A 16493-nucleotide genomic window follows, 5' to 3' on the forward strand; every position below is an offset into this window, starting at 1 on the left:
TCCATCCATCCATCATCCATCCATCAATCCATCATCCATCCATCCATCCATCCATCCATCATCCATCCATCCATCATCCATCCATCCATCATCCATCCATCCATCCATCCATCCATCCATCCATCCATCATCCATCCATCATCCATCCATCCATCCATCCATCATCCATCCATCCATCATCCATCCATACATCCTCCCTCCATCCATCCATCCATCCATCATCCATCCATCCATCCATCCAGTGGTTGGACACCTCAATCTCCCCTTTCCTTTCTCCTTCCTGCTCTTTCCTGATCCTCACCCACCTTGACAGAGCCAGGCTGGGATCTGAGGCAGATCAGTCAGTGAGGAGGAGGAACCCTGGCAGCCCCATCTGGTTTCTGCACGGCTCCCGTGGTGCTCTTGGTGCTGTTGCCTCTCATTCATCCTGACAGGCACAGACCTCACCACCAGCCCGGTCCCGTGAGGTCCTGATGTGGACAATCCTGTTATGGAAAAACAAGAGCTCCTGATGTGCCTGCGGAGAAAGCAGAATGTAAAGCTGGGAGGAGTGGGAAGCACATGGGAAGGGGGGAAACACTCCCTGGAATGCTTGAAGGGAGTTCCTTGGGGTCAACCTCCCCTTCCCTGGTTTCCTCCAGGGGTAAAGCCAGCCAAACATTCCCAATCCACCAAAAAAACAGCCAGGGGAGAACTGGGGGGTTATTTGAAACCCCTGCAGCCATGTGCCTCAGTTTCCCCATGGAAAGAGGAGCGTTTTGTCCCCTGGTGTTGGCTCCATGATGGGGCTGTGAGGGTGAGGACACATCCAGCACCCCCCAGCAAGCAGCCTGAAAGGATGGAGGATCCGTGTGCACTCCTTTCCATCCCTGTCTGGAAGCAAGAGCAGTGGGAAGAGGCAGCTCTGCCCCTGCACAGCCCCGGGACGGCTCCTTCCCCCGCCACCAGCCACCAAAAAAATCCCGATTACTTTCAGGTGTCGGCCGGTTAATAAAATCAATCTTCCCTCTAGGAAAAAGGAGGTGTGCAGGGGGGAATTTTTTTTTTTCCAAAGGCTAAACACAAACCAGAAGGCAGCAGACTGCAGAGCGCTGGCTCCACTGTCCTTTCGGGACACGCTTGGAGACACTCGGCTTTATTTCTTCCCTCTTGTTTCACCCCAAGAAAAAAAATCTTCCTTCATTTTTAGGAGCTGCTACGAATTTATCCCAGGAATCCCAAGGTGATGCCACCCCACCGGCTTGGCCCCGGGGAGTTCCTCACGGTGCTGTTTGTTACAGACCTTTCCAGAGAAAACTTTTTCTTTCCGTGCAATAAATTTTCCACTTACATTTTTAAGGGAAGAAAATGTTTTCCGGTGCTTTTGCTGCCTCTCTGTCAGGAATGATTACTCCCAGATTTATTGGGATTTGCAAAGGAGGCAGCGATACCTGGGATCTTCGAAACTTGCCGGGATAATGATGCAGGCAGAGCTTGGCAGCCTCAGATCTGATTTATGGAGCAAGATTTCATCCGTCCCGGTGCGTATAATTTACTGGGATCTGGAAGTGGCTCATTAGGGAATGGGATGAATAAATCCATCAATCCCCCAGGGAGGGGAAGGGCTTTGTCTGGCTCTGCTTTTAAATCTCAGGGGGAATTGGGCTTTTCCTTGGTGGCAGCTGGGTTGGGATGGGGGCCCTCACCGGAGCGATTCCCGGCACAGCTCTGGGGGAAAATGAACCCTCGGGGTGGGGGAATCGTCCTGGAACATCCCCAGGCACGGTGAAGGTCCTGCTCCCCCAGGGGTGGGAATCAGGGGGTGCTGAAATCCCGGCTCCACGGATCCCAAACGAGCAGGGGAAGCCGGAGCCAGACGTGGAGTTGATTTCTGGAACGGCTCGGATTTATTCCCGATCCCTCCTGGCATCACAGGATTGTTTCTGTCCCTTTGCACTGCACAGCCAGGAGCTGAATTTCCCCCAGCCCTCCCAAATCATCACCTCCCTTTTGCTTTTTTTCCCATTTCCATCATTTTCCAGCCATTTTCCAGATAAAACTCAAACTCTGCCCGGGGTAATCACATGGAAACCTGGAATAATGGAGCCCAGAGCGAGAGGCTCAGCCCAGCCCTGCACTAATGATGGGAATAAATTAATTTAATTCCCTCAGGGGATAAATTCCCCCCGACTCCCCGGGAATTAATTCCCCCAAGCCAGGCTGTTGCACATCCTATAGGAAGCATAAATCCACCTAACACCCAAATTACTCTGATTTCCACCCATTTCTCCAGCTGCCGTGTTAATCCAGGGGCCGGATCCTGCTCCTGGTTCTGTAGCTCTTAAATCCAAAGTGATCCCACTTATTTGAGACTTACAACTCTTAACAGATTAAAATTAAAAACTCAAAAGTTTTCAAATCCTACCCCTTCCCAGCCATACAAATATTGCAATGAATTCCCTTCAATCATAGATGGAATAAATTCCCTTTCATCCTTCGCTGATTTCCTGATTTTCCGAGCACTATCGGGTTTTTGGGAGTCTAAAGAACAATTTTGCTCCCAGTTCCCCAGTTTTTACTGGGATTAATGGTATCAACCCTCTCCCAGCCCAGCATCTCTCCTGAATCCCACCCACTGCCGGCTCGGCTCTCTGCCGCTTCCAGGCTTCACTTCCACCCTTTTTTTATATATAATATATATATTTTTGGAGCAGCTGGAAGGAAAACAAGCGTGAACCTGCCATCCTGAAATAATTCCCAAAGCAGCCTGGAAATTCCCCACCGGGATAAAACACAAATCTTTCCTTATTAAAGGCAAAATCCAGCGAGAAGGGATCCACGGAGCCCCCTCTGCCTCCCGGTGTAAAATTGAGTTTATGGGCCCAAATTACCCAGGGCTGGAATTCTCTCACTGCGAGGAGGGAGAAGGATCCTCTTTTAAAGCAGCCCAAGGGGTTTAAAGTGATTTATTCCTGCATTATTCCTCAAAAGGCCACTGCATTAATTTATAAAAACTTAGAATTTTATCCAGCAGCAGCAAAAAACAAAAATCGGTTTGAATCGGGCTAAAATAATGATAATTTTAATATAACATTTTATATTTAATGTATATTTTATTATTGTTATTATTATTGTTATTACTGACATTATTTTTATTATTGTTATTATTGATATTATTGTTATAATTGTTATTATTGATATTATTTTAATAATTTTTATGATTTTAATTATTTTATTTATTTTATTTATTTTTATTTTAATTAATTTTAATATTAATTTTAATTTAAAATGAATTTTAATATTAATTTTAATTTAAAATGAATTTTAATTAATTTTAATATTTTATTTCCTTATACCAATATGTTATTATTTTAATAAAATAACCTTCATTTTTATTATCTTTTCTTTTATTTCCTCCTAATCTTCCTCCTTGAAAAGCAAAGGAAAAGTCCTTGGAAATCAAAGGAGAACTCCTCGAAATGCAGCAGGAAACGAAAGCGCCGAGCTCGGGTGGATCCCGTCCCTCCGTTTGTTTTCTCGGGATTGGATTCCTCGATTGTTGTTGATAATTTCGGGCACGATTTGACACCAAACTTTGCTCCAGATGCAGCTCCGGCACCGCAACGGGAACAGAGAAGTTCCAACAACGCGGAAAACGACAAAGGAAAATTGCTAAAAATTGAATTTTTAAGAAATTCGTTCTTTTCCTGGAAAAGTTCCCTCCTTGCCAGTGCTGAGTGTCCGTCTGTTATCGCTCCCTGCTGCAGCTTCGTACGTAAAACTGCAGAATCATAATGCATTTCTACAAATTTGGGGTCCCTGCAGTTATTTCCATGTGATTTCCACATGCTCATCCTCATTTTCCTGTCATCCAGACACGAAATTCCATGATTTTAGTGTCTGTGTGCTGCTAATATGAGCTGACATGCAAATATATTATTTTTTGGGCAAAATTATGATTATATTTGCATAGGATTAACTTCTTTGGGAATATATCAGAATATATTTATAACTATAAATATATCAGAATATATAATAACTATAAAATATGCTATATATAAAAAATAAATATGTATATTTCTATAAATATTAATTAATATTTAAATATTAATCTGTATAAATATTCATGTATTAATATAGGATTTCAGAATTACAGAATCATGGAATGGTTTAAAGCTCATCTCCCTCTACCCCCCTGCACTATCCCAGCTTGCTCTGAGCCCTGCCTAGCCTGGCCTTAAATGTTTCCTGGGACAGAAAAATACTACAAAATATACAGAATAAAAATATTCCATAATTAATATTTTAAAATTAATGCAACATAAACTGGTATTTATATTAATATGTGGTATCTATAATAAAATGTAATCCACACAGATCTGTATCAAATATAGACTATTTATAGCTAATATTAATATGTTGTATTAATGTCTTTTTTAGTATTAATATCGAATTTAAATCTAAATATCGAATTTAAATCTAAATATCGAATTTAAATCTAAATGTTTAATTTAAATCTAATTAAAATCTCTAAATGTATTCACATGCCTGTAAAACACGTGTGTGACCCGGGGCACTGGGATTGCACGTGGGTGGATATTTGTGTTTGGCTTTTGTGAGATCTGGAGTCAGGATCGTTCCCTGAGCCTTGGAAAACAACAAATCCAGCCCCGGTCTGGGATCCCGATGGTTCCAGCTCCCACTCCCTCACACAAAGCAGAGCTGGGACCAGCAAGGGATTTTATTTCTCTCTCTATATATATAAAATATATATAAAAATGCCTTGATTATTTCCCGGGGGGATGGAGCCGTTTCCCAGCCAGCACAATGCACATTCCTGCCGCGAATCCAGCCTGGGGTGAAGCTCTGCGGAGAGCTCGGGTGAGGAACCCGAGGGGTTTGGGGATGTCTGGAGTGGAGAGGGATGTGCAGATGGACAAAGAGCCAGGATGGGGCGGCAGCTCAGGGAAAACCAAACCCAGGGAATGGCAGGGATTCCCTCCTGGGCCGGGATGGGGGTCCCTGGGACAGGGAGGGGCAAAGCTGAGGATCCCACCGGCCCCGGAGGGTGCAGCCCCCAGGGATCCCCTGGGAATGGATCTCCTTGGGATGGATCTCCCTGGGGATGGATCTCCTTGGGGATGGATCTCCTTGGGGATGGATCTCCTTGGGGTGGATCTCCTTGGGGATGGATCTCCTTGGGGATGGATCTCCTTGGGGATGGATCTCCTTGGGGATGGATCTCCTTGGAATGGATCCCCCTGGGGATGGATCTCCTTGGGAATGGATCCCCCTGGGGATGGATTCCCCTCAGGAGCAGGGGAAGGTCCTGGAGCAGTGTTCCAGGCTTGGAACAGCAGAAGAGTGGGAGTGTGGCCGCTGAATCCTGGCTGAATCCCACATCTTCCTCGGGCAAGGGAAGGACCCCTCGGGCATCCCCAAAATGCTCATCCCCCGAAGGACACAGGGAATTGCCTTTGTTTTGCTGTTCCAGAGCCTTTTGCCCACACATGGTGCTTCCCCAGGCTGAGAGGAATCTGGAATTTTTTGCCTGGGATTGAGAGGAGCAGCAGAGCTGGAGATCAAGCCCTGCTCCAAGCTTGGTCAGGAAACACCCAACAGAGCTGGGAATGCTGCAGGCAGGAGGAGCCCTCAGTGCCTCATCACCCTTGGGACAGTTGTCCCCAGACTGTCCCTTCTGCCATGACCCTGAAGCTCCTGTGCCACACCACGCTGAGCTGAGCTGCCTCCCTGCTCTCCAGAGGAATCCATCACTTTTCCTCCTGGGAAAAAGGAATGGGCCTTCTTCCCAAAGTTTCCAAACTGCCAAAATAATAAACTTTCTTCCCAAACTGCCAAAATAATAAAACCCAAGTGCCCTCGAGGAAAAGCTGGGCTGGGATGTCGGCTGCTGGTCCTCATCTACCGCCTGACCCTCAGCTGGGAGGGGAAATGTGACCCTGGGGAAGGGGAAGGGCATTCCCTGTGCACCAGGCACTGCTCCATCCCCCACCAGCATTCCCAAGGCTCTGGGTAAGGCTGCGAAGTCTTGGCTGTGAAGGGATGTTCCGACAAACCACAAACCCTCCCGGCCCCCTGCAGGGCTCTCCTGCGACATCCCGCGCTCCCAGGGGAGGGCAGGCAGCTCCCTGGGGCTGCTGGAGATGGACAGAAAGCAAACGGGATGCGAAGAGGAAGGAAAAAAAACTCCTCCCAGCAAGCAGGAGACGAAGCAAAACCAGAGGATCCCATCAGAGTCCCCCTGCCACCCTCGGTGGCTCTGTGGTGAGGCTCATTCGATGGAAGATCCAATTAAAACTGAGCCACAAAAGGTCATTTCAACCCAAGAGCAGCTCTTTCCCTTACGGGGATGGAGTCGGACACTGACGTTGTGAGAAGTTTCTCCTGGAAGCTTTTCAAGTTGGTGGGATCATTCTTTGCCCAAAAATGAGCTGATCCATGGAAAATGAACCCCAGCGAGCGTCAGGAGCACCACAGGGACTTCCCCACCGCAGTCAGTCCCACACTGGTGCCTGCCCATGGTGCCCCAGGAAGGGGCAGCCTCTTCCCAACCTTTTCCCTGATCCCAAAGCACCCAACACATACATTCCCAAATCCAGGAGAGCCAGGCACCCTGCTCTGGCTCTACACACACAAAGAACAGGGCAGAGGCTTGGTGGCAGGTTCAGAAGGGGATCCTGGAGGTCCTGGTCCTTATCCCTGCCCACTGGAGGAACCAAATTCCTCAGCAGCTCCAGGAACCAACACAAATCCCCCAAAAACCTCACAAACCTCATGCTGCCTTCAGCTCCAAACATCCCAAATCCCACCTGCCCAAGACCTCTCCAGGAGGGTCCCAGCAATCTCTCCAGCCTGGAAAAGCAGCAGATCCTAAAGCTGTGTGCCCTGGCACGCGTGGATGGACTCATCCCTCTGCTATTCAATTCCTTCAAATCCCAGCAGTAAAACTGGGAGAGCAACCTTAAAACTCATAATCCTTTCCAGGAGTTATGTTATGTTTAATAATATTTAATGACCTGTTGTGAGCCAGAGGCCTCCCAGTCCCTATTTAGCCATAATTTACAGCACCCCAGGAGCTGTGGACAGTCAAACAGGGAAAATCCCGGCAGTTCCAGCTGCTACAAAGGGAAAGAATCAGGGAAGGCTGAGGGATGCACAGGGAGCACTGTGGGCATTAAAAGGATGGGCAGGGATGGGGAATTGCACCCTCAGACCCCTCTGTGCAGAGCCAGCCCCCCACAGGACTCTGAAAGATTAATTTTGAGCCCAGGATCACAACCCAGAATTTTCTCACAAATGCAGTTTCCCTGAGCAGGGGCTGGAAAAGCCAGCCCTGATTTACAGCACAAATCCATCACTCCTGCAGCCAAGACACAGAGGTGACATATTTATATCACAAACTCTTTGAAAGGAGATTTTCTTGTGATTCCAGATTTTCAGTGTGCCTGGATAACAAAGTTCTGCCCCGGCACCAATAAAAGCAATAATGTTATTTATGGTCGGTGTTATCCCCTTGTTGTGCTGTCTAACATCACACATCTGGGATCTGCCAGGTTCCTCTTCACCTTCTCACTGCTCACATGCAGATCATCCCCTCCCCACAACCCCCACCCCTGCAGGTGATGTTTTTATAGACCTGGAGCAAGAAGTGATGCCCAAGAATGAACTCAAGGTGTTGTGCACAGGGGAAAACAGCAAATGGAGGGGTAAAACTTCACCCCTCAGCCCAGATTTCCACTTAGTTCTCCAAGCCCCTTATTTAGCTCCTTCTCCAAGCCTTTGAATTCCAGATCTTTCCCCTCATTTTGCACACAAACACCCCCAAAGCTGAATCCTCCCCCAGCCAAGCCAAACCCCCAGCCCTGGGGAGAAGAGGAGAAAAATGCAGGGGGAAAAAAAAGGAGAATGAAGAAGTGCAGGCAAGCTCTGATCCACTCAGTTCCACAGCAGTGCCTGATGCCAGAGCCAGACTCGGGATGCTGGGATGAGGGGATCCTAATCCTGGGGTGTGGAAGCATCAAGAGGGACTCAGGGGGAGCGGGATGGGATCCCCTGGTGCGGGGAGCGAGCAGCGCCTGCTCCAGGGACACTGCGGGACCCTGTTCCACGTCCTGGGGTCATCCCTGCATCCCCAGGGTCACCGAAACAACGTGTCCCAGGCCTCAGCCCTGCCTTTGGGGAGGGAAAGGCTACAGATGGACCCTGTAGGGCTTGTGAAGGGGAAATAAACCCAGAAAGTGCCGGAAAATGGAAGTTTCTCCCCTGCCTGGTATTTCTTGCTGCTACCAGCAGTGGGGGATGAAGTTTGAAATCAAAGAAATGCCCTGGGCATTTCCTGTAGCTGGGAGACGCTGGGAGCGCGGGGAGGGGGGAGCACGGCTCCCCCTGCGGCCCCTGCCCTGAGGATGGAGGGTCTGACCCACTCGGGAAAGTGTCCCCGGCGGGGCAGGATTTGGGATTAGAGGGTTAACCAAGTGGCTGGGAGGACGCACGTGACTGGCGGTGGCCTGGGGGGGCGGCTGGGGGTGTGGGGGCTGGGGGGGCTGCGGGCCGATCCCTCCCTCCCCATCGCCCCCCCCGTCCCCCTCCTCCCGGTCCCCCGCACAAAATCCGCTCCCGCGGACCTTCCCCGTGCCCTCCAACCTGCGCCATGGACACACCGGGCTGCCCGGCCTTCCCCCCGCCTCGCCGGGCCGGGGGTCCCCCGGGGCTCCCCCGGCCTCCCACCGCCTTCGCCCTCGGTCCAGCGGGGCCCCAGCGGCGGCCGGCACCGCTCAGCCCCCGCCCCGGCCGCTGCCCGCCGCTGCGGGCACAGCCCCGGTACCTGGGGGTCGCCAGCCCGGGCCCCCCCGCCGCGGCCGTGCATGGGAAGCCCCCGTACCCGGCCGGGGCTGCAGGTACCAGGGGAGCTGCGGGTGGATGGGGGGGCCGGGGCCGCCGACCCCTCCCGGTCCCTTCTCCTTCTCTTCCCCCATCTCTGTCCCCCGCCCGCGGCCTCGGGCTCTGCCCCGAGCCCCAGCCCCGACCCCTCCAAGAGCGTCGCTTCGCCGACGCTCTCCGGGGCTTCTCCGAGGTGGTTAATGTCGCGATATGGCCCCGTCGGGGACCACCGGGGCGTCCCCCGACGGGAGCCGGAGCCGCTGCTGCCGAGCGTCGCTCGTGTCGCGACAGAGAGCGGGGTCTCCGGGACGGTTCCCGTTCTCCAGAAACAAGGGGGGAAGAGGGAGAAAAGGCGGCGGGAGAGACCCGGCCCCGCTGCCGCGACGGCGGGGAGCGGCCCGGGGTGGGGAGCGGCGGGTCCCGTTCCTGGGGATGGAGAACGGCCGCAGGGGGCTGGAAAGTCGCGTCCGGCCGCCGACTCCGCTCCCCGGACCCCAGCGGGCAGGGCCGGCGGCAGCAACCGCGGAGCGGCTGCAGGGACGGGCGGGGGGCTCCGGGACCTGGGGGGGCTGCGGGGCTGGCAGCGCTCCCCGGTGCCCGGTGCTCCCCGGTGCCCGGTGCCCGGTGCTCCCCGGTGCCCGGCGCTCCCCGGTGCCCGGTGCCCGGTGCTCCCCGGTGCCCGGTGCCCGGCGCTCCCCGGTGCCCGGCGCTCCCCGGTGCCCGGTGCCCGGTGCTCCCCGGTGCCCGGTGCCCGGCGCTCCCCGGTGCCCGGCGCTCCCCGGTGCCCGGTGCCCGGCGCTCCCCGGTGCCCGGTGCTCCCTGGTGCCCGGTGCCCGGAGCTCCCCGGTGCCCGGAGCTCCCCGGTGCCCAGTGCCCGGCGCTCCCCGGTGCCCGGTGCCCGGCTCTCCAGAGCAGCCGGTTCCCCTTGGCCCGGATGTCCCGGGCTCGTTCCCGGGGCTCTCCCGCCGTTCCTTTGCGCTTTCCCAGCCCGGCCCGTCGGGAGCTCCTCCGGGACTCCCACTTTCCATTTAATATTATTGCCCCACTTCTGCTTTAATATAAGAAGCAAAAGGCAGCGCCGAGGGGGCGATGGGAACCAGGTGGGACCCGGCAAAGCCGCCTCGGGGAACAGGTACAAAAAGCTCCGGGAACTGCGGGAAACCCGTCAGGGAGCACCGGGAGGGTCCCCGCACGGCTCTTACCTGTTCCCGCTGCGGCGGGGGGATGCTGCCGTTCCACGGGTGTTTCCCCCGGTTCCTGGGAGTCCTTTCCATGCCCCCATCCCTTCACTAATGGTTCTTTGAGTTCCTTCCCCTCCCCATTATCCCAGGAATTGTACAGCTGTTTCCCAGCTGCCGCCTTCCCCAGCGCCGCCAAATCTTTTGGGGGGTGTCAGTTTAGGAAGGAGTGGGAGAAAAATATCTGTATCTTCCCTTTGTCCCCCTGTGCTGTGTTTATTTAGCTACGTGCCTGTATCCCGCTCCTTCCTGCCTTTTCCTTCTTTCTGGATATTTATTTATTGTCTCCAACGCCAAAACCCGCGGGTCACTCGGAAATGCTCCGCGTTGCCCTTGAAAAAAGGGGGGAAAAAACCCAAACTCGATGCTTTATGCAGCAGGATTTTATTTTGATCATTTTTCCCCTTAATTTTGGTTATATTTGGGTCTGCTCTTTGATAAGATTTGGTTTTGAATCATTAAAATCCTCTGGCCCAGCAGCTGAGCCCTTTGGAGGCCAAAGCAGGGAGGAAACGACAATTTGGCCTCATTCCTTTGCCTTTATCCATGACCAGACAGGTCGGCACTGAGAGGGACGAGGAGCAATCCCCCCAAATTACAATTTCTCATTAACTCAAAGCAGCTGGATCTGGGCTTGGCGGCTCCATAGCCCCCAAATTGCCTTAATTAGAAAACAACCAAAAATCAAAACCGAAAGGCCGGAAGAGGCCGTGGTGGGGGCTGGTTTGGGGGGTGCGGAGCCCCGGGTGGGTCTGCAGGGATGGGGACCCCATTTCCCCCTGTGCTGGGGAGGAAGATCCATCCCAAAGGAGGCATTTCCCCCTCCTGCCCCTCCGAGGGAGCCAGCGGTGCCCACCTGCAGAAACCCCGAATCTCTGCAGCTGGCACTGGGCCGGCATCAGGGCAAACCCAGCATTTTTAGGTTGTCCCCTCAGCAGATGGGGGACCCCAAGGGACCCCTCCCCATCCGCTAATTCCCCGCTCACTTCTCCTTTCCCTGGCTCAGCCCATGCGGGTCCCAAGAGCACCCGGAGTCATTTGGAGCTGCCGAAGCTCTGTGTGGCCCCATGTAGGGACAAACAACGCCCCGGGATACAGAGGTGGCCCCCAAAATGTGTGGCAGGGATTTTCCTCCTTGATCCCTTTCCATCATCCACCCCAGCGATGCGAAGGGAAGGGGGAACCCCCAGATTTCTTGCTCTGGTCCCAGAGGAGGGTGAGGGAGTTCTTCAGCAAAAGAAGCAGAGTGGTATTTTTCACTCCTTTCCAAGTGTTTTCCTGGGAGCTGCAGCTCCAGGCAAATGCTGGCTCAGAGCTCCCCATCAACTATCTGGGGTGCAGGGGGCTGGATCTGGCTCAGAGCCGGGGTGCTTTGGGGGTCACTGGTGGGCTCTGTGGCTCTGTTCTGGGCTCTGAGCCGGGGGGGGAGGGAGTGGGAGGAGAGGGATGAGGAGAGAGGAGCAAAACTCTGCAAAAACCCCCTCTGCCCACCTCCTCTGTCCCCCCGGAGCCCCCGCTGCTCCAGCCAGGCTTTCCCCACCCTCCAGAAGCTTTCCCTGCCCGCAGCTCCCGCAGTGAGCAGGGATTTTGCTCTCCTCAGGGCTGGATTTGCCCTGCTGCGTGTCCATGCTGAGCCCTTCCCGCTGGGGCAGTACCTCGGCATCCCCCGGGATGGGATGGGATGGGATGAGGGATGAGGGATGAGGGATGGGATGGGATGAGGGATGGGATGGGATGAGGGATGGGATGGGATGGAATGAGGGATGGGATGGGATGGAATGAGGGATGGGATGGGATGAGGGATGGGATGAGGGATGGGATGAGGGATGAGAGATGGGATGGGATGAGAGATGGGATGGGATGGGATGAGGGATGGGATGAGGGATGGGATGAGGGATGGGATGAGGGATGGGATGAGGGATGGGATGAGGGATGGGATGAGGGATGGGATGAGGGATGAGGGATGGGATGAGGGATGAGAGATGGGATGGGATGGGATATGGGATGGGATGGGATGAGGGATGGGATGAGGGATGGGATGAGGGATGGGATGAGGGATGGGATGAGGGATGGGATGGGATGCCAGGGCTGTGGCACGGGCAGTTCTGCCTTTCCTTGGAGCTGTTAACACCCCCTGGTGTTGTGCCTCTCCCCCGGCAGGTGAGAAGGGCTGCAAAGGCTTCCCGGCGATTCCCGCAGCCTGCAGGGTGCCCCCGAAAGCCCCGGAGGACTTGGGGTGCCCACTGGCGGCACCCCTGGGCAGCCTCCGGGACCACGGGATCCCCGAGCTCCCCGAGCCCCTGGGCAAGAGCAAGAAGCGGAGGAACAGGACCACCTTCAGCACGTTCCAGCTGGAGGAGCTGGAGAAGGTTTTCCAGAAGACGCATTATCCCGATGTGTACGCCCGGGAGCAGCTGGCGCTGCGCACGGAGCTGACCGAAGCCAGGGTGCAGGTAATGGGCACGGAGGGGTGGGCACGGGCACCCGGGGGGTCTCCAGGAGGGGACATTCCGCTCTCTGCGAGGGATGCTGAGACAGATGCTGGTTTTCCCGTGAATATGCTAAATCCCAGATGGAAAACCTGAGGTGTGCCCTCTGCACCCACTGCTGTGGTGGGGCTGTCGGTTGCCTCTGAACCCTCTGCATTCCCCCCTGAACAAGCACCCAAAGGGTGGGAAGAGCCAAAATTTGTGAGGTCAGCGCCAATCACCCCCCTCAGAACGCCCTAAGGGCGAGCACCGTGCATCCATCGTTCCCAGCCACCCTCCCCAGCTCAGCTCCTCCGGCTGCCGGCCCAGGGGAGCAACCCCGGCACATCCCGGGGCGTGGGGCAGGATGAGACCGATCCTCGCTCCCCTGCTCCCTGCTCATGGCGCTTGCACGGAGCTGCTTCCAGAGGTGTCCCCGTGCGCTTCGCGGCTCCCAGCAGGGAGGAAATGAAGGTGGAGGGTGAGGAAGCGAGCAGGGAGCGCCCGCTGGGAGCTGCCATCCCCAGGAGCAGGAATGGGGACAAGGCACAGGCAGGGAAGGTCCCCCGAGCTGCAGCCACCGGAGCCTGCGAACCCAGATTTGGGGTGGGCTGAGATGAAAGCACCCGGAGCCCCGGAGAGATGCAAGCCGAGTATCCCGGTAGTGCAGCCTCCTCTCCGGGAGGGGCTGCTGGAGCTGCCCCCGCCCCAGCACCCAGGGGATGTGCAGCTGGGATATCTGCACCCAAAAAGCCTCGTTCTGCAGCAAAATCTGGGATAAACAAGTCCCAGAAGCTCCAGGGAAGGGAAGGGATCGTGCACGGAGCAGGATGGATCGTTTTTGGTGCGGGATGAGATATTCCTGCTGCTGGTAAAGGCCAGGGCTCCAAGGCTGAGCACAGAGCAGCCTCCTCTGCTCGGCCCCTGGGGCTGCTGCAGGGGGCTGCACTGCAGGGGAGGGGTCCCCGCAGCTCAGCCCCCTCCTCCATCCAGGTTTGGTTCCAGAACCGCCGGGCCAAGTGGAGGAAACGGGAACGCTACGGGAAAATCCAGGAGGTGAGAGACGGCTGCAGCCCCTCTCTGCCAGGGGAGGGGTCCTGTCCCACCGCACCTGCGGGGCCCCCCATCACCCATTCCTGCCCCTAGGGATAGGCAGGAGGGAGGGTCACATTTTGCCACACGCAGGAAGAATCCGCTTTGTGTCCCTCTCCACTTCCCAAGGGAACACGCCCTCGGGGAAGGTTTTGGGGTGTTCCTCCTGAAGGCCCCCTTTAGCTCTCTCTCATCCAGCTGCGCTTCTTCTCCCCCCCAATACTGAAAAGCATAAAAATAATTTAAAACTCAGCTTCAGGCCCATCCCTGAAGCCAAACTCTCCCGGGGGGGATATTTCAAGCAGGAATCCACCCCTCCCAAAGGCAGAAAACGGAGCAAAGGCATCGCTCCCTTTGCAGCCTGTGGGTGGAGGGGATCGGAAGGGAGGATGAGGAGGAGCTGAGGAAGGACGAGAGGGATCCAGCAGGGCTGAGAGGGATCATAGGTGGGATAAGAGGAATCCTGAAGTGGGGGAGCGGGATCTAAGGCAGAAGGGGAGGAAACTAAGCGGGGCGTGATGTCCTCACCCTCACTTTGTGGTTTTTGTTATTTCAGCTGCAGAACAACCTGTGGCCGAGCCCTGGGAGCCCCCCGGGGCTGCTGCCCCCCGAGACCATCCCGTCACCCTGCATGTCCCCGTACCCCCCTGCTCCCAGCAACGGCTTCGTGGGCATTGCTGCTTCCCCGGGCCCCCACCCCGGCATCAACAGCCTCTACCCCCTGCACGGGCTGCCCCCGCCGGGCCTGGCCCCCCACCCCTTCGAGCCGCCCCCCCAGCACGACTACAAAGCACCCAGCCTGATGCCACTGAGGATGAAGAGCAAAGAAGGGGCCGGGAGCCTCCTGAATTGGGCCACATGATCCCCCCGCGGGATGGACACGGAGCCCTCATCCCCCCGGAGCGTACCCCCCTCCCCGGGCCAGGGTGCTGGGGGTCACCTTCCCCCCTTCTCTGCACACCCCGAGCTTCCCCACATCCACCACCATGGTGTTGTCCCTCCGCCCCCGCTGAGGGGACCAAAGGGGGGCTGTGGGGAGCAAAAAGAGGCGCCCCCAAATCCAGGCTGCCCCAGCGGGGCTGGCACTGGCAGCTCGGGACCCCAGAAATGGCTCCCCAAAATACTCCAGCCCTCCCAGCGCCTCCAGGGACTGGGCTTTGATGGAGATTCCCGATGCTTTCCTCACCCCTCGTGTGTTCCCCCCACCCAGGCACTGCCAGCCGCGGGTGTGGCTGGGGGAGCACCAGGACACGGGAGTTTTGGGCACAATTCTCCCCTCCCCAGCTGAAATTTGGCCGCTCACCCCCTGCCCAGCTCAACCAGCAATGCCAGGAATTGGGCTCTTCCTCTCCCAGTCCCATACTGGGAAGAGTGACTGGGACGGCTGCTGGTGCTTGGGGGTTACTGGGGGCAGGGCCAAGGAGCCCCAAAGCCCCCCCAGAGCATCACAGCTCGTTCTGGGAGGGGAAATCAGGCCCTGGCACAGCTCCTGCAGCCCCCTGGGATGGGCAATAAAGCCATGAGGACGGGGCTACCAGGATAAAGCATCCCAAATGAAAGGTTGTTTGCCTGGGGGGGTCACCCCGTTACCCCTCGGGAAGGTGTTTTAAGCCCAGCAGGAGGGAACCCTCCCAGGAGCTCCAGCTGGGCTGCTGGGGGCACAGCTGCTCGATTTTGGGGGGCTCTGCACGTTACTGGTGGTGCCTACATGGCCAGTCTTGGGGGAGGGGGACACCCCATTGTATCTGAGGTGCTCATCAGCTCTGGGGGTTCCCAGAGGGGCTCCCCGAGTCCCCACAAGGGCCGGTGCATCCTGTCCCCTCCCCACTTCATCCACTGTGACCTCTCCCACTGCAGGGAAACAACACAAAATGAAGCCAGGAACGACCCTGCTCACCCCAGCACCAAGAGATGCTGGCCAAACCCACCCCCTGAAAATCTGTAATGCCCCCCTGCCCCAGCTCCCACATCCTGATGGGGGGGACACCCCTGTGGGGCACCAGCATCCCCTCGGGGAGGTACCAAACCTGCTGTTCCAGCCCCAGCGGGTTTTCAGCCAAGCCCTGGCACCACTGGCCACAGTGGGTGCCACAGGAGGCAGCCCAGGGCTGCCCACCCCCACCCAGGACACCTCACACCCCCTCCCACCGGTGGGGATTTTGTTATTCATTTCTAAACAATAAACCACATTTTTCATAAGTTAATTATGGCTCCAGCAGCCCTACAAAGCCAGGGGGGCTGGGGATGGAGATTCCCAGCAGGCTCCTCAGGCCTGTCCTGGCACTGGGAATGACATTTGGGGGGCAGGATGGTGCTGGAGGCGCTCAGGTGGGTGCCAGGGGACCTTGGGGACACGTGCAGCTCTCCAGGAGGCACACACAGCCCCTGGCTCTGTGCTGCCCACGATGTCAGGGTGCAACACTGCGCCTCCAGACGGAGCCAGCTCATGTCACCCCTGGCTGAGGAGGAGGAGGGTGGGATGGGGACAGCTCCAGGCACCGATTAAAGGCATGTTACCATCGATGCTGAGCCCACAGAACTTCTCTGATGTCTCTAAGGCTGTTTGTTGCTTCCAGGGCTGGGGCTGAGCATCCCCACAGCTGGATTTGAGCTCCACAGGCTCAGAATCCCAGCAGGTGATGATGGGGTGGAACTGGGGCTGTCCCAGGCTCCCTCTGCCCACAGCTATGTCTGCAAATCCCTGCCTCAAATCAGGGTGAATCTCCCAGGATTTCACCCCCTCAGGGAAACTGAGGCCAGGCAATGTGCAAGGCTGAGCTCTGGCAGGATTTGGTGACAGGATCCTCTGCTGGGA

General features: G+C 55.9%; 1 protein-coding gene across 6 annotated transcripts; it reads left to right on the forward strand.

Moving 5' to 3' along the window:
• Positions 1-8650: 8650 nt before the first annotated feature.
• On the forward strand, positions 8651-15882 carry ALX3 (ALX homeobox 3). Of its 6 annotated transcripts, XM_086862293.1 has the most exons (5): positions 8651-8897; positions 11340-11342; positions 12279-12571; positions 13580-13642; positions 14235-15882. In XM_086862293.1, the coding sequence occupies exons 1-5, from the start codon at positions 8651-8653 to the stop codon at positions 14538-14540; spliced, it is 912 nt and encodes a 303-aa protein (XP_086718419.1). In that variant the 3' UTR covers positions 14541-15882. The 6 variants fall into 6 exon arrangements, with proteins under 6 accessions (XP_086718419.1, XP_086718423.1, XP_086718424.1 ...); XM_086862297.1 differs by lacking the exon at positions 8651-8897 and having other exon boundaries at positions 10045-11367; XM_086862298.1 differs by lacking the exon at positions 8651-8897 and having other exon boundaries at positions 10045-11364.
• The last annotated feature ends 611 nt before the right edge of the window (positions 15883-16493 follow it).

The sequence above is a fragment of the Cyanistes caeruleus genome, chromosome 24 (genome assembly GCF_971803275.1).
Source record: "Cyanistes caeruleus chromosome 24, bCyaCae1.hap1.1, whole genome shotgun sequence".
In the NCBI taxonomy this organism is placed as follows: Eukaryota; Metazoa; Chordata; class Aves; order Passeriformes; family Paridae; genus Cyanistes; species Cyanistes caeruleus.